The 20979-nt window shown below is 41.3% G+C and overlaps 1 protein-coding gene across 1 annotated transcript; it reads left to right on the top strand.

Moving 5' to 3' along the window:
- The first annotated feature begins 2027 nt into the window (after positions 1–2027).
- Positions 2028–17681, top strand: LOC8037474 (chorion peroxidase-like). Its single transcript, XM_040217693.3, has 7 exons — positions 2028–2083; positions 3010–3219; positions 4269–4400; positions 11501–11725; positions 12522–12691; positions 14257–14362; positions 17349–17681. Exons 1-7 carry the CDS (start codon positions 2028–2030, stop codon positions 17407–17409), a joined length of 960 nt encoding a protein of 319 aa, XP_040073627.3. The 3' UTR covers positions 17410–17681.
- The last annotated feature ends 3298 nt before the right edge of the window (positions 17682–20979 follow it).

Genomic DNA, 20979 nt, shown 5'->3' with positions numbered 1-20979 from the left:
AATATGTTGATGCTGTACAACGTCACCCTCGTGGTGCAGCACGCGTGAGAACAAAGCAGCGAGGTTAAGAAGAAAACACGAACGGTATGAACGACTCTTGAGGTGGCGTTGGCGCAAGTTAGACTGGAGAACATTCATGGCAAAGGTGTGGATAATTCTCTTTCCTCATAAGAGTGACCTGACTCGGATTATTTTAGGTTACAGATTGCAAATAGACGACAAGACGTCATACCTTGACGCATCGGCAGTTTATGGCGTCAAAAAGGAAGAGACGGACATTCTTCGCTCATTTCAATATGGTACGTTCATCCCCAGACATTCTATGTATACTTACAAATGGGGACTAAATTCAAAGAGCTGAGCTTTTGCGGTCGAAATAAACAAAACCTATTTGTCACGCACCGGCGATAAAGGAGGGTTTCGTATACAACATATTCATAGCATTATCTATAACATACCATATAGTGATCGTACTAAGCGTGCCGATCGTAACGTAAGGAATATCTGTGTTGAAATCAACAGCGTAGCAAAACTACACAGAGTAGCGGTAAATATACAGGGATATGAAATAGTCAACTAATCATCCATTTGCCTCTAAATACATGAAAACACCACTCAAGAACATACATTTCATTATCAGGCGCCAACTATGGATAACGTTATGCACGATATCATTCATATTAATGTGTTTTAGTGTCCGCTACTGAAAAAAAACGCGACAATGAAAACACGGCTTTCAACATTTTGAGTAGAAATCAAAATAGCACGAGAAGGGTCATCTTGTGCTGCTTTCATTGGTAAACATAAAATGAGGTTTGTTTTATCTTTATTGTTCGCGTGTACGCATTTTAGGACTTCTGCGCTCCAATATGGTGAATGGAGAAGAACTTCTACCACCCAGTTCAAATCCAGAAAGAGACGGGTGCAGCGTTCCAAGCAAAGATAAAATTTGCTTCGTATCGGGTAAGCGTCATTAACACTAGGATTATTGCATCACTCATTCTGAATGAAGCAACTGCAGCAGAATGCTTTCTCACAAAGCAGCAACTTTCATGAAACGACATGTACAGAGCAGAGTAAATTCTGTCAATTGTACTTATGTGCTATTGACAACTTCATGCTGGAGACCATTAGTATAAGTTTAGCAAAGAGGCCCCAGCGATTCCCAAAGACTCTTTGGAAAACCTTCCAAAGACAGCAGCACTTGACGAACATTGCCTTGTAATTCCTGGTTTGAATGCTAGGGCTTTACTTCAAAAAGTCATACGGTGTGGCCTCACAGCTTGATTATTGTTTGCCATTACAAATTTAAATTGCTTACTTCCTTTTCCTTGTTGCAATGCCTTTCACCGTTTTATGCTATCCGGCCACTAAATTTATGGGCAATTTACAAAGCAATTCAATTCAATTCAATTCAATGTTTATTTACCATTTTTTACAATGGCGGGGGCTGGGAAAAAAAGCTGCATGGACAGTTTGACGAGTTCCCAGCACCACAAAACTTTCAGCAGCAGCGGCAATGCGAGTTCACACACAGGGTATACATATTAAAAGGAAGAGAAAAAAAAAGATAAAAAGTTATATAATATTACCTAATGCAGAGAACAGTAGATTTAAAAACCAAAAAAAAAAAAAACAAGCAACAAAGCAAGTTCAATACAAATGCAACTTACGTCTCTTAGCTCCGCGGCAGAATTCTGTTAGCCCTATGCACTTCAGTGTACCCAGAAAAACCTGCCCGTAAGACTTTCGGTAGCTTTAAGAAGAGTGAGCGCTGGTCATTTCTAGGCTAGAGTTAACATTTGTCTTTATTTAACGACAAATTCACCCAATTATGAAAGGGCTGCGAGGCGGAATTAAATCCAGCACCCTGTGACGCATTCACTAAATCCAACTGCATCAACTCTGTTCTCTTTCTGTTACATGTACTTAAAGATTTATTTTCAGGTGATGCTCGAGTTAATCAATCACCCGGACTTACTGTGATACAGACCCTATTTATGCGACAACACAACCGAATGGCAAAGATGTTACGGTCTGTAAACAAAGACTGGAGCGACGAAAGGCTCTTTCAAGTTTCAAAGTAAGGTGGAAATTTGTGTGGTTATAATTTACAAATTGATTTCACGGTATAATACTCGTCCTCGCGCATTATGTTCGCAGTCCGAAGCCAATGTGCGTGATGTATCATTGATTGAAAAGTTCCGCATATTTATCGCATTTTAAAAATGTCAGTGGAGGATTGATTTTTAGGTAGAAATGTTTTTTTAGGCGTCTTGTACCCGTTCCTTGCCAAGACTTTCGTGTAGGTAACAGTGAATGACTCACTGACTACACACGCCGCGGGCAGTTAGAAGCCGAAACCTCCAATTTTAAAGTTCGATACTGAAAGTGGAAATAAATTATTTTGCCTTCAAATTAAGTGCGTTACGCGCTCTCTAAGTTCGGGTCCCGTGCGAGCGACACACCAGACATCAAGAAGGCGGGAGTTACGTTCTATCTAGAGTAGTGGTATCCACTCATCCTTCTATAAACCTACGTAAGTAAAACTTGACTTACACCTGATATCGAGCGCTACTCGCGCCATCTAGGCGACTGATGTGCCGATAAAAATATTCCGTCGGCACTCTAAAAAACTGCATTGCGTCTTGATTCGCACTGAAAACTGTGAGAAACAATCAGTGCGATGAACGCAAAGAGCAAGGCAAATGAGAATGCGCAAACATTTTTTAAACGTAAAAATAGCGTTTTTGGTGGGAGACCTATTGGGACATGATTATGTTGGGCGTCATGCAGAGTTTTACATTGGAAACTTGATAATTACATTGAAACTCTCCAAGTTCTTCTTGCAAAATAAATTAGATGCGTGCTTTTTGATACTGTGATATTTTTATAATTAAGTAATTGCGTGTCCACCTATCCGTCACTACTTTAGTTTCGAAAAAAAAAATGACACGTTGCTAAAATAACCTCTCAACCGCGAATGTAATATACCTCACTCTATTGCAGACGTATCGTGGAGTCTCAATTCCAACACGTGGTATACGGAGAGTGGCTACCAACGTTCGCGGGTCGCGACGCCGTCGAAAAGTATGACTTGGTGCCATTGCAATCGGGATTCACGACGTACGACAGCACCGTGGACGCCACCTTGATCGACGAATTTCCCGGAGCGGCGTTCAGAATGGGACACTCTCTCGTCAGCGGAATTTTCCTTCGGTTAGTCGAAGGAAAAACTATGAAACCCCTGACGAAAATAATCCCTGGAGAAGGGGAACAAGAGGGACAAAGGACAAACACAAATCTCCAAACACAGCTAGGCGACTGGTGAGCGACCGAAAAAATCCACCTAGTCCGGGTATCGAACCCGGGACCTCTCGACCTGTAATAGAGAGGTCCCGGGTTCGATACCCGGACCAGGCGGATTTTTTCGGTCGCTCACCAGTCGCCTAGCTGTGTTTGGAGATTTGTGTTTGTCCTTTGTCCCTTTTGTTCCCCTTCTCCAGGGATTATTTTCGTCATTCTTGTCCAGCTCGCTTGCACCTTGGCATTTCATTGCAGTATAATCAAAAATATGAAACCCCTCCTTTATTGTGTATCCATTGAATCAATAACCTGGATGCATAGCGTAGAACGATCAGATTAGTTCCATTGAAGTACAAGTTGAAATATTTTGCTTTAAGAGTGACTTTTTGTTTCTACCAGAACCAGATATCCAGAACCTCCCGTCCACGATGCTATAGAAATTCCGATAAGCTTAATATTTCCTTTCAATTTGTTAACACTTGTTTATAACTAATGAACCAGATTGCATTTCCTGCGGCCAAGCAACTTTTTGTTAATAATTAGGCTATTCAATCGATCAAGGAATTGAAGTTTACACCTCCAGATATAGCTCATTTTGTTTTTACCCAATCGCATTTTTATACGGTGATGAAGTCTTAGCGGAAAAACGACATGCGTCGCTTTTTCCACTGAGACAGCATAACAATTTTCATTAAAATACTGTTTGTTTCTTTTTTAAAAGCAATAAAAAGTGGTAAATTATTGAACTTCGGTATGAATCTCCCAGGATAAATTTAGACTGGGGTCCCTAAACCGTACCAATAATGAAATGATTTTAAAAGAAATTTCCCGTTTTTTTGTTTTAAATTCGTGTCTCGTGCTTGATGCAAAAGTATTTTCGTTCGTATTTCTATCAATGGCAACGGCGTCTCGCTTGAAGCATTTAAAAAAAAAACCAAAGATCTCTTTCACATCCATTTCAGAGTAAACGCCGACGACCAAGAACAGGTCGGCCTACTAAGAGACTGGTACTTTCAACCATTCAGCTTGTACCATAACGAGTTGGACGACATAATGCGTGGTATGCTGTTGACCCCAATGGATTCATCTGACAGGCAAGTACACCATTATACTTCGTTTCAACTAAACTCCCGACGCAGCCGATGCTTCGAGCTGGTGGGACCAATGAGACGGTTTCAAAAGTGCACTGTCATGGTATTCATCGTGTTCCTGTACGAGTTCTATCATAACTGAACCATTCATAAAGAGAAAAAGCCAAGTGGCGTGCTTTTGACGTTGCCATCATTGTCTGCATTACCTCGTGGCGCCGGCTGCGTCTGGACTTCATCTGTAATCAAGCATGGCAATCTTTTTCCATTTGACTGAAAATATTCAACTGAAGAAAAACATGACGGCGTTTACTGTGCTCACACGTCTTGCTCTGTGATTGCTTCTTCGGTATTTGTAACGGCTTATGCCACAATATCATTGGGTGCTGAGCGGTAATGAGATGCCTGGAACACGCCACACCCTGTGCCTCTTAAGCAGTCAGGTACTATAAACATATCCATGGCAATTATGAAAATATTATTTGTTATTTCACCAAGAGCTTAAAGGGAAAACGAAAAATGCATTTTAATTTGGAAAAAGACGCACGCAGAACGCGCGTTGAGCAACCCCGTGAAGGTAAGGGCACAGTTTCGCGCAGTGTTGTACGGAACGGCGTTCCTGGAACCCGTTCCTTTTAGGAGGAACGAAAGAACGCCGCCGCTCCCTTTTGCATCAATGAAACAGGAACGACACTCGTTACATTTTAATTGAAATGTAAGAAGGAACGGCGTTCATTTGTTTCCTTCCAGTGGAGTAATTTTTATTTTATTTCTAAGATGGAAACTTAACAAGTATAAAAAAAAACCTATCTTTTTGAAGCGCAGGGTCTCGTTATCTTTTTGGTTACTTAACTCAGGGTTTATTTTGTGTGATACTCGATTGGTAACAGTCGGGTGCACGAGAGCTAGGGGACAGCGATTCTTTTTCCGGTTCGCAAGATTGAGACTCAAAAAGCAAATCTTTTAGCCGAAGTTTGAAAAATAAAAACACTGTAAGAGGACGTTTCGAGCTCAGCTACTTTTTTGGCTTTCACGGATCCTCATATACCCAGAAATCTAAGGCCCACTACAGCTAGCACTGAACTTCCAGAAAGAGACTTGAGGTTTCAATAAAACAACAGGTTACCAGACATCAAACACACCTTCGTATACCGAACATTGGTCACTTAAAAGATACGCAAAAAATTAACCTTTATTCCCTCGCCCCTTCTCCCCCACCTTCGAAGTTGAACAACGAACCTAACCTTCACGAAGAAGGTATTGTATTTTTCAAGAGTGACCTTCCAAACCCCCTTCTTCACTTGCTCGTCTTGCGGACAGCAACATCGGGAAGCAACTGTTGTTAAGTTGAAACGAGGGCCGGGATTTTGTTAGAGTTAAGCGGTGAGGTTGTTGAAAAAAAAAAACTCGTACAATTCGGGGTAACAGTGCATTTGGCTCGTCTGAATCGCCCACCACAAACATGAATTTGGTTAAAAGCTGAGATTGTTAAAGGTGAAACTATCAACAAATGAATCCCTGCTTCCGCTTGTCTTCTTTTCCTGGGGTTTTCCGACACGGCATTCAAATTTGTATGTTCCCATATATATATATATATATATATATATATATATATATATATATGGGTGATTTCATCTCAACTAAGGCACAAATTTTGGGTCAAATTTTTAATTGGTTTGAAGAAAATAAATATTATCGGACAATTCCTATTATAAAAGAAGACGCAAGCGGCGAGTTTGTCGGATTTTTTGTTCTCAAGTTATAGACCGTTGAAGCGGCCAAGGTGGAAACTCGTTTTTCCAGCTTATCGGGGGTGCCATATTTCACTCCATCCCTTTTCCTTACTTTTTACGCTACATCAATATAACTTTTTGGGAGCACTCTCAGCATAAGCTTTTTTGTGCTGATTAAGCGTCTAGGTCATAACATTCTTAATGTATTTTTTTAGTGGTCAACCCGCCTCTCTGCAACGATATTTGACGAAGTTCAGCGAGCTGTGCTGTCTGACCTAATCAACGTATTTTATTATCTTTACACCATTGGAAAGCTCTCGTGAAGCTCTTTCTTTTGAATATAGTTTCAATATTGTGCAATAAATGTATGATGCGCTCCATGTGCCTGAAAAACGGATATTTCGAAAAACTAGCAAGATTGGAGTCGACCTTAAAAAAAAAACACCCTTTATTTAGTTATATTGTTTATTCAGAGTTAGGTAATATAATAGTATATTAGGAACTACCAACACAAATTGTAGTATATTGTTTGTAGGGCCACTATTAAGACTCGAATCTCGTGCTATGAGCGTTTTGAACGGATCTTCGCACAGGCGCTGTGCAGAGCACAATTTTGGCCTATTTAAGGTTTTCTACTTATCGTTAGCAGTTACCTCAATATCCAACCATAAACACTAATAAAATTTGGAGTAGTGTACTTTAAAAAAGTTACTTAGAAGTCTGTATTCACGAGTGCGGGCACCAGCCCTTACTTTCTCTCAATACGAGGGAATGCAGATCGTTAAAAAATTCCTCTGGGGCCTTTTGCTTTCGGCTTTGAGTTTGAAATACCGAGCTAGACATGTAATTGTCATATTTTCTTATGTCAAACAGATATGCAGTGCATATACGTATGGGTTGTTTCATATCAGCTCAAGCACGGATTTGGGATCAAATTTTTAATTTTGACCAATAAAATATATGTTTTGGGGAAATCCCTTCTGCGACAGGGAGTGCACACCGCGAGTTTGGGCGATTTTCCGTTCTCGAGTTATGGACATTTTAAGCATCCGAGGTGCAAACTGACCTTCCTCTCGTCGGTCGGAGGTGTCATGTTTTCCTGCTTTCTACGTTTTACCATTTTTCGGTAGTGCAGTGTACCTTTTTTTGGGTCACTCTCAAAATAGGGATTATTTATGGTCAATAATTTTTTTGCGATTATTTATCTTCACTTTTGTTTTAAATATTGTCAAATTGTGTCCCTTTGACAATATTTGTCAAAGTTTGACCAGCTCTTCCGTGTGACCTATTTGAGATATCGTAACATATTTAGTATTTTCAGAAAGCTAAGAGCATATTCTTTTTATTGAGAGCAAATTTAACGTTGTGTGTAAAAGAGGAAGGGCAGTGTAGTCTCGTAAAACAAGAACTATTTCAAAATATTAGAAAATTGGAGGTCCATTTTCTAAAAAAAAAAAAAAATTTATTTGGCTGATTTGCTTTTCGATAGCTAGCTATCGCAGTGCTTCATATGGTAATATAAATAGAAAATGTAAAATTTTGTTTCTATGGCAGATATAAGAGCTTGAACTCTGATTTTGTTTGACTGTTTTGACAGTAAATAAACTTACTGGCACAAATACACTAATTCAAAATTGGCGGCTCTTTTTTTTATTAGATACCGTGAACACTGTTATTCTCTGATAAATATTTTAACGCGATTGTTTATATGAAACATACTTTAGAAAATTTGTCAATATGATGTTTTTAGACGATATTTGTGAAAGTTCACCAGCTCTTCCGTGTGACCTATATGAGGTTTCTTAATATATTTAATATTTTCAGAAAGCTTAGGGTATACTCTCTATAAAGATATCAAACTTGATTGTGTGTGTAAAAGAAAAAGGGCAGCACTGTTTCGTAAATCAAGGACTATTTCAAACATTTTGCGAATTGGTGGTCGATTTTCTAAAGAGCCTAATTTTTCTTTTGGCTAGTTGTTTTTTTCTAGCTACCTATTGCAGTGCTTTATAAAGTAAAATAAACAGAAAATGTACCATTTTGCTTGTATGGCGGCTATAAAAACTTGTCGCCCAGTAATACAACTGCCTCAGAAAAATACACTAACTCTTAATTAGCGCCTCTGATATTTTTAGTAACTACCTGTAAATTCTTTTAATAAAAGAAGATGCAACGGCGAGGTATGCTAATAAAGCGTCTAGGTCATAATATGTTTAATATAATTTTTAATTGTCAAACCGCCTCTCTGCAACAATATTTCATGAAGTTCAGGAAGCTATTACTGTGTGACCTAATCAATATATTTCTATGATCTTTAAATCACCGTAAATCGCCAAGTAAGCTCCTTCTTTTAAATATAATTTGGATATTTTACGGTAAACATATAACGCGGAAAGTTTGCCTGAAAAACGAATATTTAGAAAGACTTGCAAGTTTGAAGTCGATTTTCTAAAAAAAAAAAAAAAGCCTTTCATTTCTTTCATTTTTTTATTTACAGTTAGGTAATATAGTAGTCTATCAGGAACTACTAACAGAAATTGTAATATATTGTTTGTATGGCCGCTATTAGGACTCGAATTTCGTGCTACGAAAGTTTTGAACGGGACATTGCATAGACGCTCAGCTGAGCAGAATTTTTAACTATGTAAGGTTTTCTATTTAATGCTAAAACTTACCTCAATATCTAAGCGTAAAAGCCAGCGAAGCAACAATAATTATCCGAACAATATTTCTTTACTTGGCACTGGCGTGATTTGCGAGGTGTATAAGGTTGGCCCTTTGTATTGACGGAGAAGTTATGTATACCATCTAGACTCCCGGACAAACTTAAGTAAAGAGGAAAACGCCTAAGTAACCCTGCATGAATCATTGAAAATAGAAATGAAACCTAAACACATGACTAACAAGTCTGAAGCCTTACACGCTACAAAATGCTCGTTATTTTACGAGAGTCCAGCCGTGCAGAAAATAAAGCGTACTTCCTAAGCGTCAGATACAAAATCATACATATGTCTATGCACTGCATATCTGTTTGACATAAGAAAATATGACAATTACATATCAATTTCGGTATTTCAAACTCAAAGCTGAAAGCAGAAGGCCCCAGAGGAATTCTCTAAAAAAAACTGCTAACGATAAGTAGAAAACCTTACATAAGCCAAAATTCTGTTCAGCAGAGCTCCTGTGCAAAGTCTCGTTCAAAACGCTCATAGCACGATATTCGAGCCATAATAGCAGCCATACAAACATTATATTACAATTTCTGTTGGCAGTTCCTGATAGACTACTATATTATTGAACTTCTAATTAAAAGTAAAAGAAAATAAAGGTGGGGTCTTTTAGAAAATCGACTCCAAACTTGCTAGTTTTTCCAAATATTCCTTTTTCAGGCACATGTAGCACATCATATGTTTATTGCACAATATTGAAATTATACTCAAAAGAAAGAGCTAAATAGGAGCTTTACGGTGATGTAAAGGTAATAAAAATATGTTGGTTAGGTCAGACAGCGCAGCTTGCTGAACTTCGTCAAATATCGTTGCATAGAGGCGGTTTGACAAATAACAAAAAAATACACTAAGAATGTTATGACCTAGACGCTTAATTAGCAAAAAAAACGCATATGTCGAAAGTGTTCCCAAAATGTTATATGGATGTAGCGTAGAAAGTAAGGAAAAGGGATGGAGTGAAATATATCACCCCCGATAAGCTGGAAAAGCGACAGTTTCCACCTTAGCCGCTTCAACTTCAGAACAAAAAATCCGACAAACGTGCCGTTTGGGTCTTCTTTTATTATAAGAATTACCCGATAACATGTATTTTTAAAAAGAAAAATTAAAAATTCGACTTAAAATTTCTGCTTGAGTTGAGATGAAATCACCCATATGCATATATAAAACTTTCCTCGATTTAGCTAAAAATGGTAATGAGCAAACTGTAAATGCAAGGTACATGCAACGATACGTTCCATTTTTCTTAACTGTAACGGAGCGGGTTCCTTTTTCACATATGAAACTTGTAACGGGAACGCATTCCGAAAATGAGAAGAAAAAGGAACGATCTTTCGTTCCTTTTTTTTTAAAGAACATGTACAACATTTTGTTTTACGATTTTGCTTTGCTTCACGCTGTCACAAAATCACATGATAAGAATTTAATCTAGAAGGAGCCTGTGCGTCATATTTACTGCAGAACGCAGACGTTAATATTCACTGCGAAGAGCTGAAGAATCTCAGCGAACGAAGACGCTCAGGGTGTGATTAAACATAAAACAAGCGTTATTTGCAGGGACAAAAGGGTAGGAAAACAAAATATTTATATTTGTACAGGTATCACATTTCTTTGTAAATTTGACACCTTTATACTGTCAGACGACGTTTCGTGAAGAAACTCAACCTAATAGTGAGTAAATACATAAATATAAAAAAAAACACCTACGAGTTTTTGGCCTCAGTGGGACAGGCAGTCGAGTATGTTTCCGCACCGCAGCTTGGACCAAGTTGACCGAAAGCTCGCGCTCCGGAATCCCAGGGATCCCGGGTTCAATTCTGCTTGTTTTGATCTGAATGAGCATCGCAACAGCCTGCGGTGGTGTATCATTAATGCGTCATGCACGTTGAAGACACCAAGATATAGCAGACGTATTTCACTGACTAAATTTCTCATCTTCAGCGGCGATACTTGACGCACCATTGGGTCTACTTTCATGCTGTCTAAGCGTACTTAAACGGAATTACTTTGATCTCAAACTTTTAAACGGTACTCATTCAAGTCATCCCGTTATATTTGTCTACCTCTGTGTTTTAGAGCGCATGCAGCTCTTTGGCGCCCGTTTCCGGCTTGAGTGGCGTCGCCGTTGCTGTCAGCGTAACCGCGCGGTGCATTTATGGGACATTTCCCATGATGCACCGCGCGGGGAGGAGGAGGAGAGTAAGGAAGGCGAGGGGGAGGGGAGTAGCAGTGGAAGAGGAGGAGGAAGGGGAGGAGGAGGGGGAAAGGGGAGGGACGAGAGAGGAGGAGGGGGAAGAGGAGGAGGAGAAGAAGTGGGGAAGAGGAGGAAGGGGAGGAGGGAGGAGGAGCTTAAAGGATGAGGGGAGGAAAGGAAGAGGGGAGGAGGCGGAGGAGGAAGAGGAGGGAGGAGGAGTAGCAAGTAGGATGAGGAGGTGAGGAGGAGGGAGAAGGGGTATACCCTCCCTTCAGTACCCTTTCCTGCTCCTCCTCAAGGGCTGCGCCCTAATTAGGGGTTACAGGGTGTTGTAAACGGCTTTCATTTTTTTGTTTGTACCTTTATGTCTGCCTGCTTAAAAGAGCAGGATGTTTCTCAGCTTCCTGACTATTCTGTTCGCTTTTGTTGTAACACCGAATCTCGCCACAGGTTCGCAAGTCCCGAGATCAATCAGTACTTGTTCATAGAACCGCCAGACACGTTCGGCCTTGACATAATTTCCGTCGACGTCCAACGGGGACGGGACCTTGGCGTCAGAGGCTACCCAGACTACGTCGAGTTCTGCTCTGGGGTCAAGATAAACACCTTTGACGACCTCTACCTGAAGAACCTGATGCCCAAGGAGACGGCGGAGATATTCCAGAATCTCTACAAGTAATATTTTCGAAGACATTTTTTAGAATCTAGAATTAACTTGGTCTTTAGATATCATTTACAGGGAGCTTTTCCTAACCCTTCAGGCTCCATTTGATTAAGTTAAATTAGGTTACGCAAGGTTATGTTAGGATTACTTAACACAATTCCAATATAGTACATGTTCATAGCTATATATTGTAATCCTTGAATGTTTTACCGCGATAATCGACCATTTTGATTTCGACGTGTGCATCTGCACAAACGCGCGAAATCGATGACGTCCAAATGTGAGTGAATTTGTACATCTACGTTTAGGCTACAACTATACTGCTCGCTTTATTGTATGCCCACAACACCAGCGAAGCAGATGCAGTACGTCGTGTTGCACCTCCCTGCTTTCCCTTACTAATTTCCATCTCTTCCTCTTTTATTTTCTTCATTTTTATATCGAGGAACCATGCCTCTTATATGTTCTGCACATAGTTGACATCTCCCATTAAAAACCTCCTTCCGCCTAATGCGATCTTCGAACTAACGCAAGTGAATAGAAGATTATCAAATTTTAGTAGATCATCCCGATAACTACGAGAGCAATTCCCTATACTACGCAGACGTTTATACGTACGCATGGTATTGTTACCAGATCTTGTCATTGGAGATATCGCAGCATGTTTTAACCCCCCCCCCCCCCCCCCCCCGCTTATACACGTCTCACTATAACGTTCGTGAGTGCTGTCGATGCGTCTTCGAGCGACTTAAACATTTTTCCTAAAATTCAGACAACCCCAATTTTATTATCTTTCACTTCACGCAGGAACGTCAGTGATATAGATTTGTTTTCCGGGGCCTTGGCGGAGCACCTCGTCGAAGGAACCGTCGCTAGTGCCACGGTGCACTGCATCACAAATAGAGTGTTTCAGAGGCTTAAGTGGGGTGATCGGTTCTTCTACGAACATGCGGACCAGGCAGGATCGTTCACGGAAGGTATCCTACTCTTACAATTTGATTGTTCACGTGTGGTTAATCCTCTAGTCCAAAATGACTGACTGTAAACCCTTGAACATACCCGTCGTTTGGCTTGATGCTTTAATTAGTTGATGACGACGGTATGTGCTGTATCTTTAGCAGAAACGTTTATAGTGTTTAGACTGAATGTTTCAAATGCAAGAGAGTACGTGAACAAAACTTTCTTGCTACAAGCAAGTAAAAATTGGGCGGTCAAACATCTTTAAATGGTGTTGCCACTCGCTCTGTCTCACTCCGATTCGCCTGTAAGCTTGACTCTGGAAGAAAAAAAAATGTATATAACCCTGCTTTAATAAAAATATCCTTTTTTTAGGTGTTGTATATGGAGATCAACAAGATACTGGCTAGAACGGTAGACGCCAGATAACCGAAAAATCGAGAGGAATCCGAAGCGCAGTTTGAACGCGAGGAATCAGTCACTCAAGCTGTGCTTTGCCCGTTATGACCAGATTAGACCGCCCACGTCTTCTACTCTAGCCCCAAAGAGCTTTCACCGATACGGCACTTTTTCCCAGGCACTTTTATAGCATCTGGCAATTACGCATACAAGCGCTCGTGAACAAACTATGTACGCATTGAAGAGAAGTCGTTTTGTAAAAAATAGAGTGAAGGGCTTTGAGTCAAAGTTCGGAACAAATAATGATCAAGTACTTTCTTCATGGAAACCCAAGCTGAAATACTTAACAGCGTGTAGAAAGTATATACACCCGTGGTTAGATTTCAAAGACCAAACCATAGTGCGCATAGTGCGCATTATAGAGACCAGAATGTGAAGGAGCCACGTGTTCTGAGACGTAGAGTAGTGAGGCCTTTTTACGTGTTCGATGTTAGAGAGCGCAAACGCTTCGAGCTGAGGTGAGCGGTTTCCATTTGTCATAGATTTTAAGAAAGAGAGAGCAAGCGAATCTCGTGTAGCCTACCAAGGTTAATTTTTCAGTCAATAAACTGTTACATGTCGTTTCAGTGTGTTTTTGTACACCAAAAAGAAAAACCTAAAATTTTTGAGTGATCTAAAACGATTTCTCAATTTTCTTGGCTCGCATCTCGACCATAGCAAATGATTGCGGCTTGAAGTCAGCTCTTAATTTATTCTGTTTTAAGCCAATTGAAGTAACAGCATATAAATTTTTTAGTCATCCCACGAGCTATCAAGGGGCAATGTTTTCTAAAGCGCACTGTGAGAAGTCCCTGAGTACACGATCTCGCAGCAGTGAGCTTAGGGGACCAAATCTTGTCACTCCTTTAATCCGCTTTGTTAAGCGAAAAGAAACAATAAAACACTTTATTGCCTGCGAGTGTCAAAAAGAACAGACACTTTCTCGCCACCCTGACAGCAAGATCATAGAGGCACAAAATAGCGCTCCTATTTCGTAGGCAAAATCCTATTAAACAAATACCGATTATTAATGCTTCCAGCGCCTAAAAGGGCTGAATGCTAGCAGAAGTTTCTGAAAATGCCAAGCTCCAGAACACAGCCCGCACTGACTGACTGCAGCCGTAACTTAGACCGCATTATCCTGCAGCTCAACTGAACTCTCTGAGAAACACGACGTATGCAAGCATCATCTGCGCAAACAGCAGGAGCATCACTGCCGTCCAGAGAAATCCATTCATTCCGGAGGGCCCAGGGTGAGTACGCATCATGGTGCGTGATTACTCTATCCATTGACAACTTTAGAAACGATGCATATGGTGAGTCACACGGCATCGCATATATTATTACTCATGAACCGCGAAACTGCATCATTAGCTAACAAGGATGCATACGAACCAATCACGAAGCAAGAAGCGTTAAGATGGCTCACCCTCCTTTCCTAAAGATGTCAGTGACCATTGAGCTACAATTACTTTCTCCCTTTCTCTTCTCTTACACTATCTCGTTCTTATTAAATATAACGTTAATAGGTGCACTGTATAAGTAAGGAGTAGACACAAGTAACATGTCGATAAAACGTCACAGCACCATGATCTCATGTGTCTAAACGGAAATTCCCAAAACAAACGAAATAAAGTAATATTTCGCAAATTTGGGTTGCGTAAGAAAAGCTTCAAATAAAAGAAGAAAAAAAAACGGAAGTCTTTGACCTCTTGTTTCCGCATTCTTGTCCTTAATCTCTGTCAGAGACACTGCAGCTCAACAGACGCAGGGTGTGACTAACAATCTCTGCCATAGTTTTTTTTTTGTGATTAGTTATTCAACTTCTTTTATCAGCTAATACAGCAATGTCACTCTGCTACATTTCACAATAAGTCCAACCGCGGCCGACAGTACGGCGAGATGAAGCCAATGAAACGGTGCCAAAATCGTCTACTTTGTTTGCGTTCGCTATCGCATGCCAAACCCATCATACACAGTGAATGCACCATAATCCGGCACTTTTTGTGTGTGTGCGCGACTGGTTTAGCCAGGGATAAGAATCTCACAAAGATTACAGGGATGGTATAACAACGCACAATAAATAATATTTATATTTATTACCTTGATATTACCCCTTCCGATCGGGTATCTGTCCTCTACATTAGCCGCACCAGCGAGGCCCTTTCCGACGTCCTCGGTCGCTGCGGGATTGCGGTGACTCATAAGCCCGTGTCGACAATCGGTCATCGCCTCCCCCTACCGAAGAATCGGCACAAAAACAACGGGCCCAAGGCTTGGTCTACTGCATACGATGCAAAGATTGCCCGACCTCATACGTTGGCGAAAGTAAGAGCTTCGCAGGGAGGCTTCCGCGACACAAATATGATGTCCGGAAGAAGGATGTGGAGGCAAGCTCCCTCGCGGAGCATGCAGAAGCAGCCGGCCACACAGTCGACTCCGAGGGAGGCACCGTGCTGGCCTGGGAAAGAAATTGGCGAAAGCGGCTCTTCGTTGAGTCTTGGTTTATCCAGCACACAAAGGGAAACGTGAATCGTTCTTCGGGCTCCCTGCCCAGCAGCTACGTCTCGGGACTGCGTGACGTGAGCAAAGCCCCCTACATCCGAATGTGCATTTAGGCGTCGCGTGTCATTTCCTTTTCGTCATTAACCCGTGAACAAGGGACCGAACTGATCCCGAAACGTCGGGTAAATGTTTATTAAATTTTTGGTTAGAGTCCCTATTTTTCGCTTTAAGCCTTTCGCCGAGCGTAGCAAAAGCGACGTGGTGCGGCGCACACAACTAGTGAGTTTTAGTTCTGCGTATACGAGCAAACGCAAGCGCTGTGCGTTCGCGGTGCGTTCTCCATGCTGCGCACGCACGAAGTCGCCACGCGCCAATCCAAGGCCACAGTTTGGGCTCCGCGCGCGCGCAGTGTGAAACACGCAATGCTAACGCGAACGCACAGGGCTTGCGTTCGCTCGTATACACAATACTAGTTAGTTTTAGTATTCCGTATACGAGCAAATACAAGTGCTGCGCGTTTGCGTTGCGTGTTCCACTCTCCGCATGCCCGAAGTCGCGATGCGCCTGTCCAAGGCCGAGGTTTGGGCACCGCGCACGCGCAGTGTGCGCGTGCGCGGAGTCAACGCTAACGCAAACGGAGAGGGCTCGCGTTTGCTCGTATACCTAGTACTAAAAGCCACTAATAAAACTCTTTACTCATAGGTCGCAGATATCCCGCGTGTTCTGCACTACGCTGCGTTGGCTTCGCTCAACGTTGGAGTACAACAGATCCTTTAGGCGTCTATGCGTTGCGTGTTTCCGCGAGGTTGCTCTGTCGCTTGGTTGAAGAGGCGGAGCTGTTCAATGAAGGCGGAAAGGGGGAATACAGGGGCGAGAGATCCACACAGAAAAAGGTTGAAATAAAGAGGAGTAAGCGGTTTAGAGAAGCTCATTTTAGCGAACGCCGTTTTACAAACCCCAGTTTATCGAATCCATTTATAGAGAAATCCAGCTTAGAGAAAATGGCGATGAGCTTCCTTTTAGCGAACTCGGCCGCCGCGATGCGGCATGAACGGGTAAATCAGGTGAGTTAACATTTTTTTAATGAGCGGCCGTAAACTGCCGCCGCGAAGCGGCGGTAGCGCAGCACGGGGCTTGGGTTAACACGCGCACCAGTGATGCACGCGTGAAGTAGGAAAGCCTTTTCCAAATATCGTTCCCTTTTCGATAAACGGCGTTTCTCTAAACTGTGTCTCTGCTTTCTATAACCCGTGCTTCGATAAAACAAGCCCGTTCTCTAAAACGTGCTTCGATGAATTGGCATTCGATCAACTGTAGTAAACCCGAAATAAAGCAAATGCTAAATATGCATGCTTTTTCGCGCAATAAAAAAAAAATAAATAAATGGAAGTAGAAGAACGTCTGCATTTTGCGCCGGCACTTTTCCCCGACGAAAAATGAAAAACCTAGGTGGAACCCGCTGTAACGTTAAAAAAAAATATGGCCATTTTTTCGCGAAAGTTTCTGTAACTTAGCAGGTACTTTTTAGTTACTTTTCAAAAAAAAAAAGCATCTAGGCCATCGTTACAGATACTTACAAATGTATCGAGTTACGATTAAAAAATACAAAAAAAAAACAAACAACCACGAAGCACAGTATCGCAGTACAAGTATTGGGATACTGCCGAAGTCTGGTTACACAAACAGGAATCTCGGTGACTTTTTGTTTTGTTTTGTCGCTGTTTTCTCTTTCAGAAACCCGAAGGTGAACTGCTCCGAAATTCCAGACATCGACATCAGCCATTGGAGTTTGTAGAACCGCTTGGACGTACGCTGATTTATACACAATGCCTTACTGAAATAACAGGAAGAAAAAATAACCAAACTACGAAATTCAAGGTTAAAGCCTTCCCCTGACCACTATTAAGACCGGCACTACGTACTCCTTGTACTACGTACTCGCTGTACTACGTGCCACGTACATGTATATTACGACCGGTATAACGTAGTCCCTTGTAAAACGTCGTCGTCGCGCTGGGGTGAACGAACAACTTGGGTGTGTGCTCGAAATAAAATTATTATTTTAGACCTTTGTTTGGTCTGTAGTCACGGGTAGCACATTTTACCAAGTTAATTAAATCCTTTTTAAAATTGCGCGCCATTTAGGAGCGCAAATTATTCGAGCTCGCCAATTCTTTCTGCGCGTACTCTGAGCATGTATTAGACACGAGAGGTGGTTCAGCGTTCGGCGTAAATTTGTTTCAGTTCGAATCCAAAACGAGTGCTGCGTGAGCGTTCGGCGGGGGCACAGATGCGATCACACTCTTTATGCCAAAGAAATGGGCGTCATCAATGATGTTTCATAGGGACCTAACATAGGGACTTAAAAAAGGTCCGTGTTACTGGTTGAAGCTGAGCAAGTTGATCCATAACTTATGATATTACAAGAGGTGTGCATGTAAATTTATTTAGGCGTGTTTTTAGTTTTTTATTTTAAACTGGTAATGTCGCAAATGCGAAAGGGTCCATTCCCACGATATAGAAGTAAGATAAAACTCACTTTATTAATCTTCCTACTTGACGCTTGATTGCACTTCACACTAGAGGGGTTTAAAGTGATTAGGTCGACTTTGCGTAAGTAGTTTTAATCCAGTCGGCGCTATCTAGGCAGACGTGATTCGGTAGATGTCATTCCGGGTATTAGTGATCACGTCGCGGTTGTTGCACGCACAAAACTGAAAATCATCGGTCGAAGTCGTGTGCATCAAGAAGAGTCGTTTTCTTTAAGAAATGTGATTACTGTAGTATTTCCAGAGAAATTCTTGACCACTCGCCTGTTTCTGAGTGCCTGTCTGATGATTATGATATACACGCATTATGGTCGGTGTTTTAAAAGAAGTTACTTGAACTAACGAATAAGTATATCCCAAGAATAGATTAAACAATTCTTAAAAAAAAAAAAAAAACATGGGTGATTTCACGTGTCCTTGGAATAATTAAAAAAACGTAGGCGAGCATTTGTTAGATTAAAACGAAAATCAAAACTAACAATCACTTAGAGGAGCTTGCTGAGGTCAGAGCTGGCCAAATTACTCATATTTTGTAATTAAATTACATTACTAATTACTTTGCTGAAAATTGCTGAAATGTAATTAAATTACATTACAAATTACCACAGCCAGAAAGTTATTAATTACCATTACAAATTACTTTTAAAAGTAATGACATTACTTTCGCATTACTTTTGTATAATTTTAAATATAAAGGAGCTATTGATAACTTCCCTTTACAGATAACATTATTTACATTATTTATACAGTTCATGGCACACAGCTAGAACTCTCTGTTGCATGTTTACCGATGGACAGAGGAACGCACGCGACTGATCCGCTTCCCACCCCAACCCGGACAACTATTTTTGGAGATGACTGAAGACCCTACGCGGATTATCTTTGGGGGGGGGGGGGGGGGACAATTGTCATTGTTCGCAAAATCGCGTCGAGGGCCTTAGCTCGACCTACTTCCCCTCCTTCGTTTCCCGAGAATGTCGAGCAGAAAAGCTCGGAATGTAAGGCACTTACCAGCCCTATTTCTCACACTGGAAGATAACACAGAGAGGGTACGCAGTATGCATCAGAAAAAGTAAGCGGAAACTTTCAAGAGGAGCCAGAAAACGTCGAATGCAAAACCGCAAAACATAGGTAGAGAATCGCGCTGAGCGGGTTTTCACAGTTCAAGAGAGTGGCAGAGAATGTCTAGCTGATAGCGGGCGCGAGAGTCGTACCAGCCGCATTAGCATCAGCAACATAGCGGCGGCCGAAGAGCGTTTCTGGAAAGGTGTAGAGGAAAAAGAAAAAGTAAAATAAAAAGAAAAGCGCTCTTGTGTATTGTGGACACAAAAAATATGCCTGGTGCGAAAAAGTAATTAGGTAATTTAATTACAATTACCGTCGCTGGAGTAATTCATTACATTACTAAATTACCTGCTACAAAAAGTAATGAATTACATTACTAATTACTGAAACAAGTAATAAAATTACTGTAATTTCATTACAGTAATTGCATAACTGCCAGCTCTGGCTGAGGTATACCTAGGGAATAAAAGTTGAACAGAAAAAGTTCTAAGGAAAATGATTTTTGTAGACTAAACGATGGGATGAAAAGGAATGCGGATGCCAAAAGGTTTTGGCAATACTTACAGAGCTGCGGCACCAGTTTTTGCAGGAATAAACGACATTACATGTTGGTTAGCATTTGCAAGTCACAGTATGTTATCTTTTTTCTGTTGCTATACCGCTCATACAGTGTTTCGATCTGCAATCTGATTATCTAATTTTGTTATGACGCGCCCCTGTTGCAATGCTAAGTTTTTGTAGGGGGCGCAGACCTTTAGTCAAGCTTTTTGTCTGCGCCCCCAACATCTGTGCGATGTTGAATAAAGATTTGATTGATTGATTGATTGATACCTATAACCGGCAGACGGCACGTAGCCAGGGAGCCAGGGAAGGGGGGGCCCATGAGACCCGCTCCACCCCCCAAAATCTTCCATTTTGCTGGGACCTCCTCTCCCCCCTCCCTCTCATACAGCATTTTGTCTAAGCGAGCCCCCCCCCCCCCGAAACGACATCCTGGCTACGTGCCTGACCGGCAGGTAATTATAGATAATGCAGAAAAAGCTTCGTGCCTAAATAATTATTCTCAATCTTTTTTCTCACCCAAATAAAACTTCAATTGTTTATCACCCGTAAGCTCTGTGCCAATAGTGCAGTTAGTCGAACTAAGCGTGACTGGTATTGAAGTGCTACTAAAGAGTATCGACGCGACTAAGGCAAATGGCCCCGATGGCATATCTCCTCGTGTGCTTAAGCGCTGTGCTCATTTGATTTCGCTCTATCTTTATTTGATTTCTGCGAAATCTCCATCTGGGGGTTTCTTGCCTAACAACTAAAAGAGCGCCTCGCAGAATTCCTATTCACGAAGGCGGTTCTAGGAAAGATGTCGAAAACTACAGGCCTATTTTATTAACCTACATGTCATGGAAGGTCATAGAACATATTCTATACGCTGAAATGATAAATGATATGACAAAAAAAAAACATTACCTAAGTAACAGCACGGTTTCAGTAAAGGCTTATCTTGCACCATGCAACATGTGGAATTTTATCATCACTTGTCATCTGATGTGGATGAGGGAGGCCAAAGGGATTGTATATTCCTAGATTTTCGCAAGGCCTTTTCAATACCGTTTCGCATTCACTTCTGCTCAATAAACTTAAGATGTTTAATATTGACTTGACGGCACTAAGATGGATCTAAAATTATTTCCCAGAGCGTTGTCAGTGTTTATTAGTGAATGCTGAAAGTTACCAATGATATATCTTTTGGA

Source organism: Ixodes scapularis, unplaced genomic scaffold, assembly GCF_016920785.2.
Source record: "Ixodes scapularis isolate PalLabHiFi unplaced genomic scaffold, ASM1692078v2 PGA_scaffold8__174_contigs__length_109621045, whole genome shotgun sequence".
Taxonomy (NCBI): Eukaryota; Metazoa; Arthropoda; class Arachnida; order Ixodida; family Ixodidae; genus Ixodes; species Ixodes scapularis.
Note: the sequence above shows the minus strand (reverse complement) of the source record. Positions and strands in the feature narration are given on the sequence as shown.

Bases quoted from the DNA above. Each gene is read 5' to 3' on its own strand.
- LOC8037474 (XM_040217693.3), top strand. From the start codon at position 2,028: ATGTTACGGTCTGTAAACAAAGACTGGAGCGACGAAAGGCTCTTTCAA. The intron at 2,084-3,009 runs GTAAGGTGGAAA...ACTCTATTGCAG, and splicing joins AGGCTCTTTCAAGTTTCAAA to ACGTATCGTGGAGTCTCAAT. The intron at 14,363-17,348 runs GTGAGTACGCAT...TTTCTCTTTCAG, and splicing joins TTCATTCCGGAGGGCCCAGG to AAACCCGAAGGTGAACTGCT.